The 21507-nt window shown below is 53.2% G+C and overlaps 1 protein-coding gene across 5 annotated transcripts in view; it reads left to right on the top strand.

Annotated features, from left to right (window-relative positions):
- Window positions 1-21507, top strand: part of MGLL (monoglyceride lipase) — a 190103-nt gene that overhangs the window by 103696 nt on the left and 64900 nt on the right. The window contains exons 1-2 of one of the 5 annotated variants that reach the window (XM_074344196.1): window positions 512-764; window positions 1886-2030. In XM_074344196.1, the coding sequence (XP_074200297.1) occupies window positions 1906-2030 (125 nt within the window). In that variant the 5' untranslated portion in view covers window positions 512-764; window positions 1886-1905. Of the gene's footprint in view, window positions 1-511; window positions 765-910; window positions 1434-1885; window positions 2031-21507 lie in introns of those variants that run through there. The other 4 variants (XM_045521807.2, XM_074344198.1, XM_010961410.3 and 1 more) reach the window with 4 other exon arrangements.

Genomic DNA, 21507 nt, shown 5'->3' with positions numbered 1-21507 from the left:
CCTGCAGGTGACCGGGCAAATGGGAGTGCTGGTCCCTGTGCCCCCACGAGCCACACTGCTGGCTGTACCTGGCAGTGTGCAGACCTTCCCTGGCCTGTGTATGTGACCCAGAGACTTTGTCTGGGGGCCCAGGGAGGTTTTCTGGGGATGGGGGTAGACAGACAAGGCCTGCATTTGTCTGTCTCTGTCCTGCCTCCTGGGGATTGTGTGCACCCTGACCCCAGCTTTTTAATGTGTGTGTCTGTATGTGTGCCCTTGTGTGAGTGTCGTGTGTGTCTTTGTACCTGCATGTGGTGTCTGTGTCTGAGTGCCTCTCTGGGTTCTTTTTTATGTGTGCTGTACTGGTTTGTGTCTCTACATGTGTCTGTACTGAGTGTGTGTGTGGTGTGCATGTGTGTCCCCTGCATGTGTGTGCGAGCGGGTGTGCGCGCGTGGTGTGTGCGCGCGTGGGTGTGGCGTGTTCTCCCGCCTCGGAGGCTCCCTAAAGCCGGCTCCGTTCGGGGCGTGACAGTCCCCAGGCGGCCACCCCGGAGCGCGGCCGGCGGGGAGGAGCGCGTGGTGGGTCCGCGGCCGCACACGTGGGCCGGGCGCCGCCTCCCGCGTTCTACCCCTCCGGCCGCCCCGCCTAGAGCCAGGATAAGTGGCGGCGCGGACGCCGCACCCTGTCGCCGAGGAGCCGGCGGCGCGCAGCTCTCTGGCCTGGTCCTGGCCCACCGCAGACGGGGACCGCGCTCAGGGACACGACAGCGGCGCTCGTGGCCCGGGTAACTGCCTCCTGTCCCCGCCCCGACATGTAGCGCCGTCCCCGGGTAGGGCAGCCCCGGGTCCCCTCTCGGCGTGGGCTCCCGCGCCCCTGCGCGCGTGTGCACGAGTGCGCGCGTGTCTGCGTGTGCACGGGTGCGCGCGCGCTGCTCCCTCGCGCCAGCCCCGAACCAACTTGTCCCCGTCAACTCTGTGTCCCCGTGCCGGCTCCCGAGCCAAGCCGCCGGCGGCACCTCCAGGGACAGAGCGGGTTTGCACTCCCTGCACTGGCGGAGACCGGCAGGCAGCAAAGTTTGTGGGGAGCCCGGGTGACTTTGCTCAGGGACCCGCATTTGTGCGAGGGCCTGGGCGCGTGGGGCTGGTTCCTCAGCTTCCCGGGCACACTTCTCTAAGCCTCGGGGTTTGTTTAGGAAAAGTGATGGTGAACTAGTAGGGGAGGCTCGCAGGCGCCGCCTCCCCGCCTCGCCGAGGGAGGGCGGCCCCAGAGAGCCGAGCCAGGCTCCGCGCCCCGAAAGCCCAGGCAGGATCTGGGGGGTAGGGCGCAGGGGCGTGGGGCGCCCTGCAGGCCGCCCTGTGACCGGGAAGATGAGGGAACAGCCCTTCCTTGCCTGGCTCTGACTCGGGAGGCTGTGTGGTTGAGGAACGCAAAAGCCAGGACGTGATGGAAACAGGTTTGTCATGGCATCCTTGGAATTTCAGACAGGAGGAATTAATCGGAGTATCGTCCACCTCATTGTTGCGCCCCTTTGCAACTTCCTTGAGGGTTTTAAGACAGACGGGTCTTTTGCAGCTGGGTCTTTATATTCACAGAGCTGACTATAATTTCCACTTGATTACAGCTAAAATAGTCTTTAAGATGAAGTTTCCTGAAATGATTTAAAATAAACACAGATGGGAATGGGGGGAAAGCTGTAATGAGGCACTTAAAAAATAAAGTGAACATTTTTGTTAAGAACAAATGGATTTTTCAGCCTTAAGAAACATATGTATTTTTTAAGTCTTTGAAATGGAGGGTTTTTTTTTTTAACCACTTAAAAAAAAGTGTTAATGACTCTGAGCAAGGTTTCTCTCATCTCTGTCTTCCCTGTTTCTGACTATGGAATGTGTCCTTCTTCCTCCCCAGGACCTAAGGGTTCTTTCAGAATGCCGGAGGAAAGTTCTCCCAGACGGACCCCGCAAAGCGTTCCCTATCGGGAGCTCCCTCACCTGGTGAATGCTGACGGACAGTACCTCTTCTGCAGGTACTGGAAACCCTCGGGCACACCCAGGTAAGCCTCCCTCTTGCGCTGGAGAGGGTCTGCCGCCTCTCCGCCTTCCTGTGCGGCTCCCGTGGGGCCACTTCACGTGTCATTTTAATGTCAGGCACAGTAGGCTAACAGAACTAAAGTTTATACTTAATCTTTTTTTAAAATTAAGAAGCAGGAGTCCTATTTTCATTGTTAACAACTAGGATATGGATTCTACCGTCAGGCAGTTTTCAAAATTCCACATGACTGTATTTTTGTACTGGAGGTGATTTCCTGTTGTACAGGCATTGCTTTAAGATCCAGCCCAACAGTTAAAGAAAACCACCTAATCAGATAAAATCAAAATATATATAGTAACTTTTGTTCTCTCTTCCTGTTTGATCACGAGCTTCAGAAAGTGCCTTACGTGTGTAATAGGAAGAGCGGGGTCTGGGTATTTCCTTCTGATTTCTTGCCAGCTCAGTTACTTTGTACGTTTTCCATCGAGGATTTGTCCTGCCATTAGAAACAGGCGTTGGGGCTACACACCGTGAGACAGGCGGTCTCCTGCTGCTCCCTGTCTCTGTGAAACAGGGAAACCCTGCTTGTTTATGTTGTTGAGGGAAAGAAATTATTTGTGGTGACCAATTGGCCTAGTGACAAGGGAAAGTTTTTTGTTCCGTGGATGTGTTACCTGTTTCATAGGCCTCTTGTCTCCTAGGGGACATGTGTGGTGTGGATTATAGGATTATGTCTCCCTTTGTGTTTTGGTTCTCACCCAACCCTAGCACAGCTATGAAATTTCTCCTGTATTTTCAACAAGGTGTGTATAATCCAGGTAGCTGCACATTTTAAAAAAAACCCAGAGATAGTGGACTTTAAAGACCTGGTTTAAAAATCATAGCTTCAGGGCAGCTATGTAAACAGGCTATTGTAATGAGCTGTTAATAGTTCCTACCAAGCCTGGCAGTCTCTTTTTTAAAGATTTCTCATGGAGGAGAGTGTATGTCTGTGTGTGCATATGTGTCGGGGGAGGGGGAGGGGGAGGGTGTGAAGCCTTGGTGTTGATTCTCTATTCTGACCTAACTGGCTGTAGAAGTGTGTGCTCTTGGCTTAATTTCTAACAACTTCATGATATATGGTGCGTTATTTGATCAACATACAAAAGAGGACAAGGAATGGAAAGTAGAAGTTTGTGATGTTTGCGTCTCAGACTTCGGGGGCTTTCTTGGTTGCGTGGGGATGGTGTCCTCGCTTGAGGTCAGCCCTATGAAGAGCCTGCTGTCCTCACGGGACAGGGCGACAAGTGAGTGGGCTGGGATTGGCCCAGCTGGCTGCCCTTCCCTGGGCTGTGAGTGGTTTTCACAGTCTCCACCCTGGCTTCCCACTGTGGGGGAGCTCTCTCTGCAGCCTTGCTTTTGCTCCAGTTGGAGAGGGCACCTCCTCCACCCCCACCGTAGTTTAAACTGAGTGTCTCTGGGGTCACTGTTTGCCTGGTGCTTCGGGGAGTAAGGAAGGGTGCATGGTTGGGGCAGCTGGGACCTGGGCTTTGAAAGAGACGCCTCCCCACCAGGTGCTTTGCCCCCCCCCCCCCCCCATGATGCAGATCAGTAAATTCCCGTTTGGGGCTGGGCTCCCTCTGTTGGGGGTGGAAGAAGGCTTTTTAAAACATTTTACCACCAGCCTAACCAATTAAAGTGTCTTAGAGGCTCCCTGTGGTGACAGTTGTTAACCCTGTGGTTGCTGCATCCTGGGGTCCTGGAGGAGGGTCCTCGCAGCCAGAGTGACGAGGAGGCAGCCAAGGCCTCCAGGCAGAGGCTTATGCCCACTGATGTGGGGCGTGTGTGTCTGAGGAGCTGGCTGCTCTGGCGGAGGACAGCGGTGCTGGCAGCCCTGCACTCATGTGTGGTCTGGGACAGCTTTGCTGCCTCTGGGACCTCAGGTCGCCACCGGCCTCAGTCTGTGTCCTCCAGGGCCTCTCCCCCAGTGGACTCAGCGTCTTCCCTGCTCTAATCCGTGGGAAAACACTGGCAAACATCCCTTCTCTCTGCAACTTTTAAAAAATCTTTCTCAATCGTTTCTTGGCTTTTTGGCTAAGATCATATGTAAAAAAATCTTCCCCACGGAGGCCCTAGGGGCCCCAGAAGCCACTCTGCAGCTTCTCACACAGGGGGCTTGCTGCCTGTCTCTGTTTGTTCGCACTAGTTTGGGTTGGTTTTCTGGTCAAAGCTGGCCCTGTCCAGAGCACCTGCTGGAACATTCTGCCCCCCAGAGGACTTACTGGGCTCCAGGACCGGCCTGGCAGGCGGTGCCCAGAAACTCAGGGTCTCGGGTGTCAGCTGTGCTGGGAAACTGGCCTAACCTGCTGACGGAAGCAAAGCGCCTCTAATACCCACCTCTTCACACCAGACCCTGGGAACGAAGGAAGCGTTCCTTGGAATAGCTGTCCAAACGTGACGCCGTTGTCACGGAGCAGGCCGGAGGCTCAGTCTTTAATCATACGAACCAGAGGCTTAGAACCTACACTTGGCAGTACCAAGGCGAATTTGGGCTCATTTCATAGTATTTATGGTGACGACAGACCTCGTCCTTAGGGTGTAGCAGAATTATGTCATTGATCAGCTGTGTTCTAGACTCACCTCTCTGCAGACAAGACCTCATTTTACCTTCACGTGTACCTGGGAGGCAGACACTACCATCACGGCCTGTCTTCTGGCCCGAGTGGTCCCAGCCACGCTCCGTCCAGATTCCTCTGGTTCCAAGTCAGTCACCGGGCAAGCCAGACTTCTGTCTTTCTAAGTACTGTCTTCCTGATAAGTTCTTACATTTTTTGTTAGGGTGAAGATCTCTTCCTCTGGCAAAGAGTAATAGAATAATTAATTCTCCCTAATTGTTTGGTCATAATATATTAAAAGTGAGAAATAGACTAAAATATGTATCCATTCTGAAACAGCAGGTGTTGTGCTGCCCTGGGGCTGGTTTCTTATCAACATCCGGTACTCTGGAATGTCAGAGTCCTACCTCTGCAGCAGGTTTCCCCTGACGGCATTTTCAGAGTGATGGAAACTGGCGCCAGCGGGGGCTGAGTTGCTCTGTGGGCTCTTGCGCCCTTGGGTTCAGCCCACTGCAGAGCTCTCAGTCCCTTTAAAGGGTGACTCTGAGTTAGGTTGTGAATATTGCTTGGCCAGCCTGTCCCCATGAGGAATGACTGCACCATTATTGTGGTGGTGGTGGTGGGGGTTCTGGGGGAGGGCTGTGAAACCATACTGTTTGATGACTTGGCTCCAAAGAAGTCCTCCCTTGGTTCTGCCTGACCAAGGAGGCTGGAGAGCTGTAATTACGTGACCACACAGCTGCAATCGTCCCTCAGTGCTGAGGACCTGACCAGGCTCCCCTCTGTACTGTCTTTTGTCTTGATGCAAACGTCTGGGTGACTCCTTGAGAATTCCAGATCCCCTACCTCTGCAGGGACTTCCAACACGAGCCCCCAGAGCCCTCTCTCCAGACTATCAGGCTTTCCCTCTTCTCCTTTCCTGCCTCCATTCAGCAACTGGCTTTCCTCCATGACCCCGCAGCATCCCCTGAAGACTCCTCCTCTCACCTCCCCGGCTCTGCCAGTCTGAGCCGCCCCCTCACTGTCTCAGCCCGTGTGGTTGTCACATTTCCTCTTGGTGACGTGGGTTGGGGCTGGGAGTGGCATCCATGACAGGATGGATTAACGAGGGAGATGTGGTCTTGTTTCTGGAATATCCCCATGTTCTCAGCATCGTGGCCATTGTCGGTGGGTCTGGAATCTGTACACCAAGGCCCCTCCCTCTGGCTGCCTCTCTCTTCATTCCTTATTCCCACGTGGGGCTCACTGGCGTCCCCACCCCTTCCCTTTGCCTTCCTGGGTCATGTCGATCCCTTTGTCCACGAAGCCTTCACAATCAGTGTCTGGAGTTTTGGGCAATGCCGTCTTAGGACACTTCCTCCCACCTATGCAAATTTACCTGGAGAAGAAGCAGTTCCCCGAAGCTGGGATATATTTAAATGCCACAGAACATCCTCCTTCCTGCCACCCTCATAATGTCCTCATATCAGCCACAGCCGTGGCGTGGGGCACCTGTGACTCCCAGGGATAGGGGCCCCTCCACCGACTGGGCCCAGACCTCGGAGAGGGGGGCAGCGTCTTCCCTGTCTGGCTGGACTTGATTTCGACCCCCACCGCCTCCTGGAACTTTCTCACAGATCACACTGGCGTCTCCCAGTCCTCCCACGCTTTCTTACCAGGTTGCACTTTGGTTATTTGTTGTTTTTCCTTCCTGCAGCTTAAGGTGCTGGTTCAGTGTTCTGGCAACGGTCTGTGGGTTCTGTATGCACCTTGGAGTGTTTCTGCCTCCCTGAGCCGCCCCTGCTGGCTCCTGCAGCTCTCTTGACCTCTTCCCCACCCCTGAACTCCTGCTACCTCTGTGACTAGCTGTTAACTTGTGTCACTTACCTTTGGTGGATACATCCCTTAATTGTTCCTAAAAGTAGGCATTTAGACCCCAGTCTGTTGGTCTCCACAGGCATGAGGACAGCCAAGCTGCCCCCAGCCCAGCCCCTTGGACCTGCCCCCGACTTGAGCATCTGGGGCAGCTCCTAAACTCCCAGAGCCTCCGTGGCAAAGACAGGCTCCCCGTCACCTCTTCCCGCTCAGCCTCACCTTCCCACCCAGCAAGCCAGTTGGCAGACGTCCGAGCGTCCCAGGCAGTCTGGACATTGGGGTGGGAGCGGGGGCAAAGGCCACTCTGATTGATGAAGGGGCGGGGGGTAGCAGACAGGTGGGTAATTGTAACGCTGTGTGGCAGGTACTGAGACACAGGACTACTGCTCGGTCACGCAAAGTAGAAAAGGAGCCCGTCCAGGTAGACACAGCCCCTCAGACGTGAGGTTTGGTGAGCAGAGCGTGGGCTGGATTTCACCTCCTAGTCGCCCTTTCAGCCAGTGCCCTTGAGTGGCATTGTGCCTGTGAGAAAGGCAGGCAGGGGGACACCAAGTGAACTAGACAAGGGGGCCAGGTCCTGGGGGGTCCTGTGGGCCAAGCTGCAGACTTGGACTTTGAACCACAGAGGGTGGAGAGCTGCCAACAGGCTTTAAGCTGGTAAGTGGTGCAGTCAGACTTGTACCATGGAAAGCCAGCCAGTGGAGGTGTCCCTGTAGACCAGGTGGTGGTGAAGAGGCCTAGTCAGGTGGAGTAGTGGCACTGCGTGTTCGCCAGGGGCTGACCGAGTGCCTGGTGGTGATGGGGGGAGAAGCAGGGCTCCCAGGTGTCTCCCCACGGGGAGCCCCACCTTTACGTGACACTCTGCTTGAAGGTGCCAGGGCTGCTCTCCGGCAGTGCAGATGTGGAGGCCCCCAGCTGTGGGGCCGGCAGGGGTGCATCCCAGGTCAGTGGGAGAAATGGGGGAGAGGGAGTGGGGTCGGCAAAGCGAATTGCAGTGCAGACGTCACCAGTGAGATACTTGTGACGGGAGGTTGCCCTCGTGAGGGTCTGGAAGGAAGCCTGTCTTCCATCGTCTCCCCACAACCAGGGATCAGAAAGTACCTTGGACTTATAGATATTGTGTCATGAAATTTCTGCCTAAATGCTGAGAAGAGGGAACTTACTATGCATTTTACAGCAATGCCATTTTTAAAAATCAGATCACTACCTCAAATTTCTTTTGCCTATTTTAAGAATTTCCAGAAGTTTCTTTCTCGTGTGTGGAGCTGCTAGTCCTCCTCCTTGTGCTTCTGCCTTTGTCAGAGCCCAACAAACTGCCTTATTTTTAAACAGGGCATCTCTTCTGGGCTTTTTTTTTTAAGGGTCTTCGAATAGCAGAGATCTTTTGATGGTGAGAGGAAAGGCCACTGCTGTTCTTGCAGTTGATTTTTCCAACAGCTTCGTTAAGGGATAATTTTTCCAGTTGCTATAAGAATGTTCTGCAGATACAGATCTGGCTTTGTTTTGCAGTGGAGTCGAAGGAAAAAAATAGCAAAATAAGCTGCTTCCTGAATAGCAGCCATTGTCCACCATTGTCTATTTATCAGCACCTTTTAGGTTTAGATGCTAATCCCAGATGCACTTTGTCCATGAATACCACCCAAAGCATTGACTATTGTGTAAATGGGGGAAAAGGTCTTCAGTGGTGCGAATTTTTACAGCGGAGATTACAAGACGACCCTTGTTTCATATTTGGGGTCATCCAAGTCTCATCTTGGTAGGTGCTTTCATTTCACAAGCCTTGTTCATTAGGGTGGGGGCGGGGAGGATGGTGGTGGCCATCGAGTGGGCCTGGGGGTGACCTTGTTCTCTGGGTTGCAGGCCGGATCCATTTCTACGAGTGGGTGCAACTAGGATGGCTGCCAGAGTAGCCGTGAGCTACGTGTCACTCCGTTTGCAGCTGCCCTGATGGCACGTTCCTGGTCACATCGTGACACGCCTCCCTCCCGAGCTGTGCTGACTGCTGGTTTCTACTCTGGTGTCCAGCAAATCCTCTGATGTGCAGGGGTGAAAAGGCATGTCTGGCCTTCCTCAGAAAGGTTCAAAGGAGCTTTTCTCATGGAGTCACTGATCTGCCCACATTCTGGAAGGAGGAGGGGGAGGAACAGAAGGAAAGAGAGCAGATTTGGAAAAAATGCATCCTTAGGTGCTGTTAGGGTTCAGGGGAAGTTGACCTTCTTTTCCTTGAACAGGTGTTCAAAAGCAGAACATTTAGAAGGTTCCACGGGTAGTGGAACTAATGTTCAGTAGAGGTCAGGATGGATTCAGGTTCGTGTGGCTCTGTCGTCTGGAGAGCAAGTGCCGGGGGAGCAGCCCAGGGAAGGCGTGGGTCTCTGAGCTCGGCGTGCGCTTCTCACACCTGAACTCAGGCTCCCTGTGCACGCGTTGTGTCCGTGGTGCTGAGGACAGGGCCTGGCCCTCCACTGGAGCCCGATAAATGTGTGTCCCACGGAGGGAAGGAGCACGTGAGCGTGTTAGTACCAGGGCTGGCTGTGGTTTTCCTGGTGGAAGAGCTCAGACTTCAGCAGGAAGGGACCCTCAGAGTCACCATCTCTCTTTAATGTTGGGGACTTCCTGGAGGTGGTGGAGGGTCTTAGAGGGTGGAGTCTGTGGACCTTTTGACGTTATGGGAGTGTGAGTATATGCAATTTGCTGGAAAGGAAGGTGGATCTCAGACTCCCCCATACATTCAAGATGGGGTGGCCCATGACTGCAACACTGTGCCAATCTCATTTTTCAGGTGGAAAGACTGGGGCTCAGTGGGTGAGCACGGTCTCCTGGGGGCTGGCGTGGGGCCAGAGCACAGTCTCCTGAGCATGTGTTTCTTCTGCTCTGCACTCTCTCTCAGGGGCTGCTGCCACACCTTCCTCTTATGGGGTTAAACCACACATCAGCCCTTCCCAGTAGGGATTTTGGGGCCGGATTTAGAGAGCTCCTAATTGCTGGCTCCCCTCTCCCCAACCAGGACCATTGACTACGTCTTCATTTGGGTGGTTCTGTCTGCAGTGGTTTGAAGTGTGTGGGCACCTAGGCGATGTCCAGGGAGGCTGAGAAGCAGGGGGAGATGGACTTCAGAAAGACAGCAGGAGACTGACTTAGAGGACCCAAGAGATGGGGTGGGAGGAAGGAGGGAAATGGAGGAGGAGGAGCCTCTAGGAAAATAAGAGAAGCAGCAGCGGAGGTGGGGGCCCATATGGAGCCAGGAGGAGGGGAGGAGAATGGAAAGAGGAGCCTGAAGGCAGGGAGAAAGCTGCAGGCCCAGCATCCCTGGGCTCTGGTCAGCCCTGTGGGTCGGAGCAGGTTGGTTCCCCAAGGCTGTCCATGTTGCTGGATTAAGGATGACAGGCCCTTGGTTAGGAATTCCTGCCTTGAGACGTTTTAGGAGTTTTGCTCTATTTATCCTATTCTTTCCATCTTATAGAGACATGATTTAGGCAAAAGTGGTCTCTCTGGGATGCACAGCAGGATGGTGCAGTGGAGAAAGGCATGGGCATTGGAGCCAGACCCCCAGCACCAGCCTGGGTCCACATGGGCGGGTGGTGGCAGGGGTCTGTCACTTGACAGGTCAGTGTGTCAGTCTCCTCATCTTTAATGGGGGCACCTTGTGCTTAGGTGGTTGTGCGGTTAAACGTCAGTGGTGGGTCAGTGCCTGGCACCCAGTAATGAGACATGGGCGTGTGTATCCACTGTCCACCTGCTGGGCTCTGAGGGCTGTGGGCTTTCTGTTACCCGCTACTGTCCCTTACTCCCACCACCCTCCTGGCTGGCATCAATCACATAAGACCCAGAGTGAAAGAAAGCAGCAAAGACCTTTATAAATCCCACCTTTCCCACTTTCCCCAGCCGTCCGATTATTTTCTTTTTTTCCTTAACATTTAAAACTCAGTTCCATTTCAATGAGATTTCAAACTTCATGATAAATTTCTACAGATGCTTAGTTTACAAACTTGTGGGGAAGCCATTGGTGGTGAGATTCTTCTTGAGATGACACATAGTTAGGAAACGAGACACTTTCTTTCATGTCATGTAAAACCTCTGTGACAGTATTTGATGTAACTCTTGGCTGGCTAGGGAGCCCCTTAAGGAGTGGGGCTGGGGCCCAGTGCAAACAGACCCTTCCAGTTCATAGTCTGTGTCTTCAGTGGTTTCAGTCCTCGGCGTGTTTCTCCTTTGGTCCTGATTGCGTACCAGGGCTGTGTGGAAATACTTGTGCTGGAGGGTTGATCCTGTGCTACAAGCACCATCATGACACCCGCTGCACCTGGAGCAGCAGGGTGGTGGTGTGTCAGCAGTTCTCTGGGTTGGCAGCCTGTGCTGCACTAAGCCGGGCAGCCCTTGTGCTGAGCCTGTGCTGCACTAAGCCGGGCAGCCCTTGTGCTGAGCCTGTGCGCCCGTTCTCGACTGCTGCCTGTGCAGGGCTGGCGGCCGGCTGGGGGCTGCTGGTCTCAGGTGCCTGGCACTGGCAGGCTATGGGCAGGAGCTCCTCTGTTCTTCCCCACGTCCCCTGTCCTCCCTTCTCAGGCCGTTGGGGTGGCAGTGTTTCAAGAGCAACGAGAGAGCAAACGCCAACGTGCCTTCCGAGGGTCTGGTCGTAACAAGTTTGCAAACATCGCACTGTCAAAGCGAGTCAGCACAGAGGTGGAGAGAGCACATCCACGGAGCAAGGATGGGGGGCTGTTGTTGACACTGAATTAGTACTAATTCTTCACAAACTTTTCCTAAAAAGGAGAAAAGGAAACACTTTGCAACTCACTCTAAGTGGCTAGAATGACCTGGATACCAAAACATGCAAGAACAGAAACAAAGACATGCGAGAAAACTACACCAATATTTCTTATGAACATTCATGCAAAAATCCTCAATAAAATACTAACAAATTGAATCCAACAATGTAAAAAAGAAGTATACACCTTTACCAAGTGAGATTTAGTCCGGGAGTGCAAGGATGGTTTAATATCTGAAAATCAATTGCTACAACACGCTATGCTAGTAGAATTTAGAAAAAAATTATCATCTCAGTGTGATACTTTAATGATAAAAAACATTCAACAAACCATGAGGAGAAGGGACTTTCCTCAGCCTGATAAAGGCAATGACAAAAACTCAAGCTGCTGTCACACTTAATGATGAAAGACTGCATGCTTCTCCCCTGAGATGAGGAACAAGACAAGGATGTCAGTCTTACCACTGCTGTTCAGCAGTGTACCAGAGGGGCTAGTCAGGGCATTTAGGCAAGAGAAAGAAATAAAAGGCATCCAGATTGGAAAAGAAAAGTACAGCTCTCTACTTGCAGATGACATGATCTCATATGTAGAAAATCCTAAGGAATGAATCCACTCCATGAATTCAGCGTGACTGAAAGATACAGATGACTATACAGAAATCAGCTGTATTTCTATTTATGTGCAGTGAACAATCTGAAAATGAAATTAAGAAAACAGTTTCATTTACAAGAGCATTAAAGAGAATAGAATGCTTAGGAATAAATTTAACAAAAGAAATGTAAAGCTTGTACTCTGAAAACTGCAAAAGATTGCTGAGAGAAATTGAAGAAAATCCAAATGAGTGGAAAGACGCTCTATATTCATGGACTGGAAGACTTAATATTGTTAAGACGGCAGTACTCCCCAAATTGACCCACATATTTAATATAATCCTTGTGAGAATCCCAGTTTCTAGAAATTGACAATCTGTCTCTAAAATTCACATGGAAACTCAAGTGCCCAGAAAAGCCAAAACAGTCTTGGAAAAGAAGAGCAAAGTTGGAGGACTAACGTATTCTGATTTCAAAACTTGCTGTAAAACAACAAAAATCAAACCAGTGTGCTACTAGTATAAGGATGGAAAAGAACTGAGAGTCCGGAAAAACCCACACATCTATAATCAATTGATTCCTGACAAGAATGCCACAGTAACTCAATAGGAAGACAGTAAATTGTCTCTTTAACAAATGGTGCCGGGACAGTTGGATGTCTACATGCAAACGAATGAAATTGGACCTCTTCCTCACACCACATAGCAAAAATAAACTCCAAAACCTAAATGCAAGAACAAAAAGTATAAAATTCTTAGGAGGGAATGTAGGATGTACATGTAGGAAAATGTAAATCTTGATGTAAATGTAAATGTAAGTCTTGATAACCTTGGACTTGACAATGACATCGAAAGCATAAGTGATGAAAGGAAAAACGGGTAAATTGGATTTCATCAAAGTTAAAAGCTTTTGTGCTTCAAAGTATACTGTCAAGAAAGTGAAAAGACAGCTCACAGAATGGGAGAAAGCATTTGCAAATCATCTATGTGATAAGGGTATTGCACCTAGAATCTAGAAAGAAGGCTTGCAATTCAGTGACAGAAAGACAGATAACCCAATCACAAAATGGGCAGCAGACCTGAAGGGCGTTTCTTCAAAGAAGGTACACATTTGGACAGTGAGCATATGGAAGGATGCCCCGTGTCAGTTTTCATAAAGGAAATGTAGATCCAAACCACAGTGAGATACCACTTCACACACACCAGGGTGGCTGTAATAAAAAAGACAGACAATGATAATATTGGCGAGGACGCGGAGAAATCTGAACCCTCGTGCTGTGCTGGAGGGAATTTAAAATGGTGCAGCCATTTTGGAAAAGTCTGACAGATCCTGAAAAGGTTGAACACTGTTACCACAGGACCAGCAGTTCCACTCCTAGGTGTATGTCAGAGACAGTTGAAAATGGGGCCGCACAAACACTTGTGCACAAATAAGCAGCATTATTCACAGTGTCAAAATGTGGAAACAGTCCTCAAGCCCACAGCTCATGAATAGACAAATAAAATGCAGCATATCCGTACAATGGAATACCATCTGGGCGTAAAGAGAATTGAAATACTGATGCATCGATGAACCCGAAACTGCTATGCTAGGTGAAAGAAGCCAGGCGCAAAAGACAGCGTGTTTACGACTCTGCTTACGTGAGTGTGCAGCACAGGTGAGTCTGTGGGGACAGACGGTAGACAGTGGTTGCCAGGGGCTGGGCAGAGGTCGGGGAGGTTAGGAGTGATAAGGTGTGGGGTTCTTATTGGGGTGATGAAAATGTTCTAAATCTGATTATGGTGATGGTTGTACTATGTAAATATACTAAAACCCATTGAATCACACACTTTAAAAAAGTAAATTACATGGTCTATGAATTATATCTCAATAAAGATGTTACCCAAAAAGTGCAAATACCTGAGGAAATGAATTAAGGAATATTATGCAAACGTATTTATTATTATTTAAAAAAATTTAACAGAAAGTTATTAGAACATAATGGTACAGAGAAAAAATAGACTATAAAACTGTGATCTCACCCATGTTAAAAATATAATCATGAAAAAAGTCTAGAAATTTGATTATAAAGATTGAATACATGTCTTCAAGCCTGCACCATCTTTGGAAAGGGAAGGAAATTAGTCTCAGAGAGCCCCAAGCCCAAGTCTGCTAACTTGCTAGGTACCTCTGTGGCGTCACCTCCTGGATCTCACACCAGCACAGTGGTCTTGGCATTATTCTTGCTGTTTTATTGACATAGAAACTGGTGCTAGTAACTGCAGAGCCAGGATTTGAACCCACGTTTGTGTGCTCTAAAGGAACTGTCTCCAGCACCCCCTCTGCTTCTCGAAACACTTATGGTTCATGGCACCTGCTGTGTGCACCGTGCTACTCAGTGCTCACAGCAGGTGCTGGAGGTCAGGATGGTAACCCCACTTCACACATGAGAAGACTGAGGCTCGGGAAGGCACGGTGGCTCTGACGAGGTCCTCTATGGAATGACAGGTCTGGGGTGTGAGCTGGAGGTCCGCCCGCCACCCTCGGTGTCCGTCTCCAGCACCTGCTCCATGACGCCGGCCTGGCTGCACGTGTCCATCAGGGTCATGACAGAGCTCAGGGGCCCCGTGGTGCCCGTAAAATCGTGACTGTTTCCCCTGAATTTGTCGCCGCGTGCTCCTCTTACTCTCCTACATTCTCAATAAATTCCTGATTGTTTATTGCCATCGTTTGGCATTTCACCACCCGGAAGAGCCGAGAGCCATCTGCAGACTTGGGAAGTCCATGCTGTTCACCTTCCACGAAGAAATTAATGTTACGTAAGATGGAACCCAGCATGTTGTTAGAGGAAGGTTGGAAGCCACTTCTCTGGCTGAAGAAACTGCCTGTTACCTCCCTCTGTTGTGTCCTGTTTCATCCAGGTCCGAAACCACGCTGCAGCTGTCTTAAACATTGCTCCTTGCAAAGCCTCTAAGAAGAATCTAAGTGTTGCCCCCGTGACCACATGCAGCCACCTCCTCTCCAGGGTCTCCTTTGGGTCTGAGGAGAGGTACCTCTGGGAGAGCTCCAGGCCTTCCTCCCCTCAGTCTCTGCTGGTCCTCTGTCCTTTAGGCAGCCATGGCTGTCGTCTCAGGGGTGGGGGTCCCTATGGGCCCTCCCCCACTTCCTCCTAGCAACTCTCCCCATGGGGCCAGTTCTCCCTCCACTCGCTCATCTTAGGTCATGTAATTTTGTTGTAAAAAAAAATTTTTTTATAAGCATGTTCATTATATGACTTTGAGAAATTAAGGAAAAGTAGAAAGCGAGGACGACTGACCACCCCAAGACCAACCTTGTTAACATTCATGGACTCTGAGAAACTGGGAAACCCCGTGAAGATGATCAGCCCCTGGGCCCTGCAAGACGAGGGGCAGAGGAGTGAGGGTCATCCGCTGTCTCGTAGAGGCGTCTGATCCCAGGGAGCCGAGGGGCCCCGCCCCGGGAAGCTGGGAGTTGGCAGGCAGGCAGATGACCGAGGGACAGTGACTCTGCTGAGGTGACCGTGACTGGGTCTGGACGGGAGCCTGCTGGCCAGTGACGAGGGGGCCTGGAGCGCCGTGTCCGCCTGCTGTCCTGCGCTGCTGCTGAGGCCGCTCTGCTGCTTGCCCCACCAGAACCGGGGCTTTCTGCTTCCTCGTCTCCCAGGACCTCCTATGGGACCCCCTCTCGTGCAGGTCACTTCTGCCTCAGGCCTCCATCTCTGCCCTGGTGAGTCCTCAAATGCCCAGTGGCGAGAGAGGGGCCTGGGGACCCGCTGCTGCCGGAGTCCTCCTGGCCTCCCTCTCCCCACACGCACATGTGTGCTGGTCACTGCGGATGCTTAACTGGGGATCGTTTCTTCATTGTTTTCTTTGACTCAGCTCTTTCTTTTTCACTTTGAAAGCATTTTAAAGAAAAGGTTATTCTGACTCAGGAAATGGAAAGCCAGTGTCAGAGGCCATCAGGAGAAAGTGACCCAGGAGAAAAGGAAACCCCAAGACTGAGTCCCTACTCTGCCCCGGGCTTCCCGACACCTGGGCCTGCGGCTTCTTTCTGCCCCAGAATGGACGCGGCTCGAGTTTGAGGGATGCGTAAGACAGATCAGCGTCTTGCTGGGCCCTCCTTGCAAATTCAGAGGATGAAATGGGGTGGGTTAGGGAATAAATAATGATTTCCTGTGTGCTTTAACGTTACTTAACACTGTGCCTCTGAACCTCCCCAGCTGGTCACGAGCACCCCTAGCGCAGAGACCTCACAGGCTGAGAGCCTGCGGGAGGGAGGGCCCCCTCCCCACAGAGAGGCTTCACGTCAGCCGGTAATGGTCGCTTTGGTACCTTCCCTTCAAGAGCCTGATGGGCTGGCTTTGGTGACTGGTTATACATGGTGTGTACACACCTGCATTCACGGGCCCCTCCCCAGGAGCCTGCCTTCCCTCCCTGTGGAGTGTGAGCACTCAGAGGGCGTGGGCTCGCTGGTGTCACCCTTGCTGGAGCCTGGCTGGTGCCTTGGAGGATGCAGGGGGCAGCTGGAGCCAGGGCACTCCCGGACATCCTCAGGTGACCTGCATCTGGGTGCCCCACCGCGGGACGGCAGCAGACACGGGTCCCTTCCTGCGCAGAAAGAGACCAGGGCTTGGAGGCAGGGCTTGGAGCGCTTTCACACCGAAGTCAAGCCAGCCTTACCCACGTCTGGGCCTCCACTCTCCTCCTCTGGCGTCTTGGGACTGCTCTGAGGCTCCTCGTTAATGGGCCATCCTGGAAGTCAGGCCGTGTGCCTTCCATGGGCCATTAGTGATTTCCCAGGAGGCCAGTTCCGGGTATTGATCTGGGCGGCAGCCCGCAGAGCCCTTTGGCAGGAGAACCCTTTCAGAGCCGGTGGGGCCGTGGCTGCCAGAGGAGGCCTCTGAGGAGACCACGCGTGCTAACGGCGGGTCTTGATCTCCTGGCCTCTTCCCGCACAGGACCGCTTTGTGACTGAGGGTGCGTCACTCGTGGGGGTGGCATCCCGCAAAGCGTAGGAAATTATTTTGAGGCAGGACGTACCTGATGTTGGAGGAATAATAATTTCCGTGTAAGTTTCTTACTTAGTTTGTGGAAGGCAGTTATCCATCTCACTTCACTGGGACTGACGTGTTTTCTGGACCGCCGGGAGTGGACAGGAGGGGGCACACGTGGGAGAGGCCAGGTCAGCCATTCGGGAATCCGAGACCACTTCTGTTCATTGTCCTCTGGGCCCCAGGGCTGCGGCTGCCGAGGGCCTTGGGGCCCCGCGTCCGGCGCCTCCTGTGCTGTGTTGGCAGCAGCCCGGGGTGCGCTGAGGTCAGTGGCGGTGCCCTCTCTGACCAGACTCTTTGTTGTTGCTGTTGGTCTCCAGCTTTGCTGAGCCCTGTGCAAGTTTGAGGGGTGCAGCGTGATGATCTGACTTACGTACATCATGAAGAGATGACCACGGGAAGTTTAGTGAGCATCCTTCATCTCATATAGATAACAAAACGAGTTTTTTCCTTGTGATGAGAGCTCTTAGGATTGATGCTCGTAACAGCTTCCCTGCAGCTCATACAGCGTGGTAACCAGGGTCACCGGGCTGGACGTTGCATCCTGGGACCTACCTTGTAACTAACTGCAAGCGTGTACTTTTTGACCACCTTCCTCCAATTTCCCCTCCCCCTAACAACCCCCCCTCCCATCTCTGGTAACTAAGCCTGGTGTCTTTTCTAGGAGTCTGGCTTGTTTGGTCTTTTTTTATTCCATGCGTGAGACCCTATGTTGATTGTCTTTCTCTGACTGACTTCACTTAGTGTAATGCCCTCAAGGTCCGTCTGTATTTTTGCAAATGGCAGAATTGTCCTTGATTTTTTGGCTGAATTATATTCCACTGCATATATACACCACATGTTCTTTACCCATTCATCCGTTGATGGTTGTTTCCTTGTCTTGGCTGTTGTGGACGATGCTGCTGTGGACAGGTGTCTCTTTGACATACTGTTTTCATTTCCTTTGGATATATTCCCAGGAGTGGAACTGCTAGGTTATATAGTGGCTCTATTTTCAAGTTTCTGAGGAACCTCCATACTGTTTTCCACCGTGGCTGCACCAGTTTACCTTCCCACCCGCAGTGCAGGAGGGCTCCCTGTCCCCCACATCCTCTCCGACGCTTGCTGTTTCTTACCTTTTTGGCCACAGCCAAGTGTGAAGCGGTATCTTGTGGCTTTGATTTGCGTTTCCCGATGGCTAGTGATGCTGAGCGTCTTTTCATGGGCCTGTTGGCCATCTGCGTCTCTTCCTTGGGAAATGTCTGGCCGCCCTCTTGGTGTCGAGAGTATGTCTGGAGCTGCAGGAAGCAGTTCTGCTCTGTGAGGACGGGGCAGAATAGCCCCCCCACCCCCGGCTTCACACAACCTGGCAGATCTTTGTTTGCTGGTTACTCTGGCTCTGACCCCAGGCAGGAAGCTCCATGGGGCAGGGACTGTATCTGATTCAGAGCCTAAACTAGGGCCTGGCACAGACCCAGCGCTCAGTCTCTCTCTCGCTGAAGAAATGAGGGGTGGGAGCTGGGTGGGCATCAGTCCTGCTGCTCCTTCAAGTCGTGCCTGGGGGTGTGGGCGTTGCAGCCTCGCCTTCTCTGGGGAGGAGGTGTCTGTGTCTTTGGGTCTGCACCTACCTGCACACGGGCGACTAGAATGTAAGGAGAGACAGACTTGAAAGGACGTAAGTTCTCCAGGAAACATCGGAGCTTTGCAGTTCTTACCACTGTGCTTGTTAGGGTCTCACGTTAAAGTGGCTGTGAGGACAGTGACATCACAGTGAGGACAGCTGTGGCAGGAAGACAGTAGCTGACCGCACGGGGACCAACATCTGCTTCCCCCGGCACGGCGTGGCCTGGCTGGGGCTCTGTGGCAGGAACTCGCTCTGCTGGGATGAGGAAACAGTCACCAGGTTTGCGGAGTACATCTGTACGGGTCTCACTGCAGGTCCCGCTGTTACCCCCATGTCACAGATGAGGGAGCAGAGCTGAGCCACTTCACGATCACAGTGAGGGGGCAACAGAGCCTGTGTTAGAACCCCTGACTTGCTCCTCCATGTGTGAGAGACCTTGCACACGAGAGTGTGAAGTCAGGGTCAGCCTGAGTGACGTAAAGAGGAAACCCCAAAGTGTTGTGCTCACCTGGGATGGAGGTCCATGTCTCTGTCCCTCAGGGAGTCAGTCCGGGGTGAGGCTGGCGGGGCTCCACAAGGTGTCTCAGGGGCCCAGGCCCATCCATGCCATTGCCCCAGCCCCTGAGGGTGCGGTCCGGTGACCGCAGCTTGGTCATTGCCACCTGGGCTCCAGACCCTGGGAAGGAGAAGGAGCCAGCGCGAGGCAAGCAGGATGTCTTCAAGTGGGTGTCGTGGGAACCACGTCCGTTGCTCTGTTCATGTCCTTTTGGCACGAGCTGATCCCGCAGCCACACCTCACTCCTGGGAAGGTGGAAACGTGGTCTCTGTCGGCAGCCGCATGCCCAGGTCCAGCTGGGTACTCGGGATGGGGAGGTGGAGTTCGGGGCAGTGGATCTGCGTCCGCCAAGAGGACGTCTCCTCCGCCGGGGTGTCAGTGCCGGGCCAGGCGGGAGAGGTGCCGCCTGTTCATTATCACGAGGCTCGCGGTCACCTACTCAGTTACAGGGACTGTTAAGCCTGCCTTTGGTGGGCAGCTCTGTGGCGAGCGGTTTGGGGGCTGCCATGAAGCCCCATTCACGGCTCTGCCTGACATAGCTGGGAGATGAGATGCTGGCAGGAGGCCATCTGTGCCCTTCTGGTGCTTGCCCGTCTCATTCTGAGAGAGGCCGTGGGGCAGGGTGGCCGTAGGCACGTACCTGGGCAGAGTGCGGTCCATGCACATCTCTTCCATCTTCTCGCCCACCTGAGGGCGAGGTGGTTCTCACTGGTGAGGCTGGCCCGGGGCCAGGAGCTGGGGCCCTCGGGTGTGGCGGTGGGTCAGGCAGGCAGAGAGTCACAGTCGTCAAGGTCAGGGAATCCAAATTCTAGTTCTGACCCTTCTGATCGCTAGTGAGCAACCTCAGCTCTTCGAGCCTCAGTGTTCTCTCCTGTGAAATCGGTCACTTATGTCAAAGGGCTGCTGGCAAGGATCTGCTGGGACACAGGTTCGTCCCTGGGTAAGTGGATGCTTCCCTCTGACTCCTTCAGACTCCTGGTCCCCAACAGTGTGTCCTCAAGTTTGATGATGTCGGAGGTGGCCCTGCCTGTCCCTTCAAGTCCTCCCTTCCTAGTGGGAACGCCGCCGCCCCCTCTGTCTGCATCACCGTGACCCCTCCTGCCTGCTCTGCTTGCGATTTCTCTCAGCTGTTTCCCAGCTTGGCTGCGTCTCGTCCGTGGCCTCAGCTCACTGTGGACGCCCTGGCCCCCCACGGCCTCCCCAGGGCCCCTGTGGCCAGAGCACTCTGGGAGGCCCGGAGCAGAGCTTCTGAGGACGTGCCAGGTGCCCTGGCAGGGGAGAGGCCTCGCGGAGGTGGGGCTGAGAGGGATTCGAGATGCAGGAGCAAAGCTGGGACAACCTCTGGCGTCGGCACCCGGGAAAGCTGGGTTTGTGTCGGCACAGGTTGGAGTGGGAGGGGCTGGAGGAAGGGTGTGGAGTTGAGAGGCTGTTGTGATTGTGCGAACCTGGAGTGATGAGGGCTGGGGGTAGCGCAGGGGGTGGAGAGCAAATATGAGAGATGAGACCTGTCTGGGGAGTCGGTCCCGGGCCTCCGTGTCCAGAGGTTACAGGCACAGCAGGTGTGGACACCGAGGTGAGAACGAGGTGGGGTCCAAACCAGGCACATAGGAGCCAGAGTGAACCTGGGCCTCAGAGCAGAGGCAGAGCCCAAGATGGCCCCGTGAGGCTTGCCCAGGCTTCATCTTGAGCACCAGAGGCACAGAGAGCCCACGAGGGATCCACGCCTGTCTTTTCACCCAGCTGAGCACAAACTACTCTCTCCTGGAAAGAGTGAGTTTTCCTCCAAACCTGGTGAAATCCATCCACAGAATGGGCCTCTGCTCTGTGCCAGGCATTGTTCTGAGCAAGGGAAACAAGGAGGGTGTCGTTTGCTGGCAGAAAAACAAGGAAACAGGTTATTCCAGCCAGAGTGATCAGGACCTGAGACACAGCCAAGCCCTGGGACATGGGAACCCAGAGGGAAGCATGACTGATTCTGGCTGGGAGGCTGAGAGGATGGTGTGGCCTGGGTGCTGCAGGGGGTCCACCAGGCAGAGAAGGTGGTCGTGGTGCAGTGCTGCAGACTGCACGCTGTGGAAGGCTGGAGATGTACCCGGAGCCTCCACCCCGTGACAATCAGGGAAACGGGAATAAAAACCACAGTGAGATTCCATTTCACAGCCGTTCAATGGGCAGATATGAAGCCTGACACTCCCAAGTGTTGGTGGGGATGCGGGTGAGAGAAGGATGAGCCACTGTCGGCAGGAACGTCTGTCCGTCACACCTGGTGGGGCTGATGTCTCCGTGCCCTGTGCAGCGACTCTGCCCCCAGATGGAGACATCACAGGGATGCCGCAGCCCTGGGCACCAGAGAACTTGTGGGGCAGCACGGCTGTAACACCTTGCTGCAGGGCCAGTCCCAGTGTCCGCGCAGGAGGATGGACAGACGCAGCGTAGGGTATGGTGAGAGGTGACTTCTGCTCCCTGCCTGCATGTGGTTGAAGCCCCGT

The sequence above is a fragment of the Camelus bactrianus genome, chromosome 17, assembly GCF_048773025.1.
Source record: "Camelus bactrianus isolate YW-2024 breed Bactrian camel chromosome 17, ASM4877302v1, whole genome shotgun sequence".
NCBI classification, from domain to species: domain Eukaryota; kingdom Metazoa; phylum Chordata; class Mammalia; order Artiodactyla; family Camelidae; genus Camelus; species Camelus bactrianus.
The sequence above is the reverse complement of the archived record's forward strand: the minus strand, read 5'-3'. Positions and strand labels throughout refer to the sequence as shown.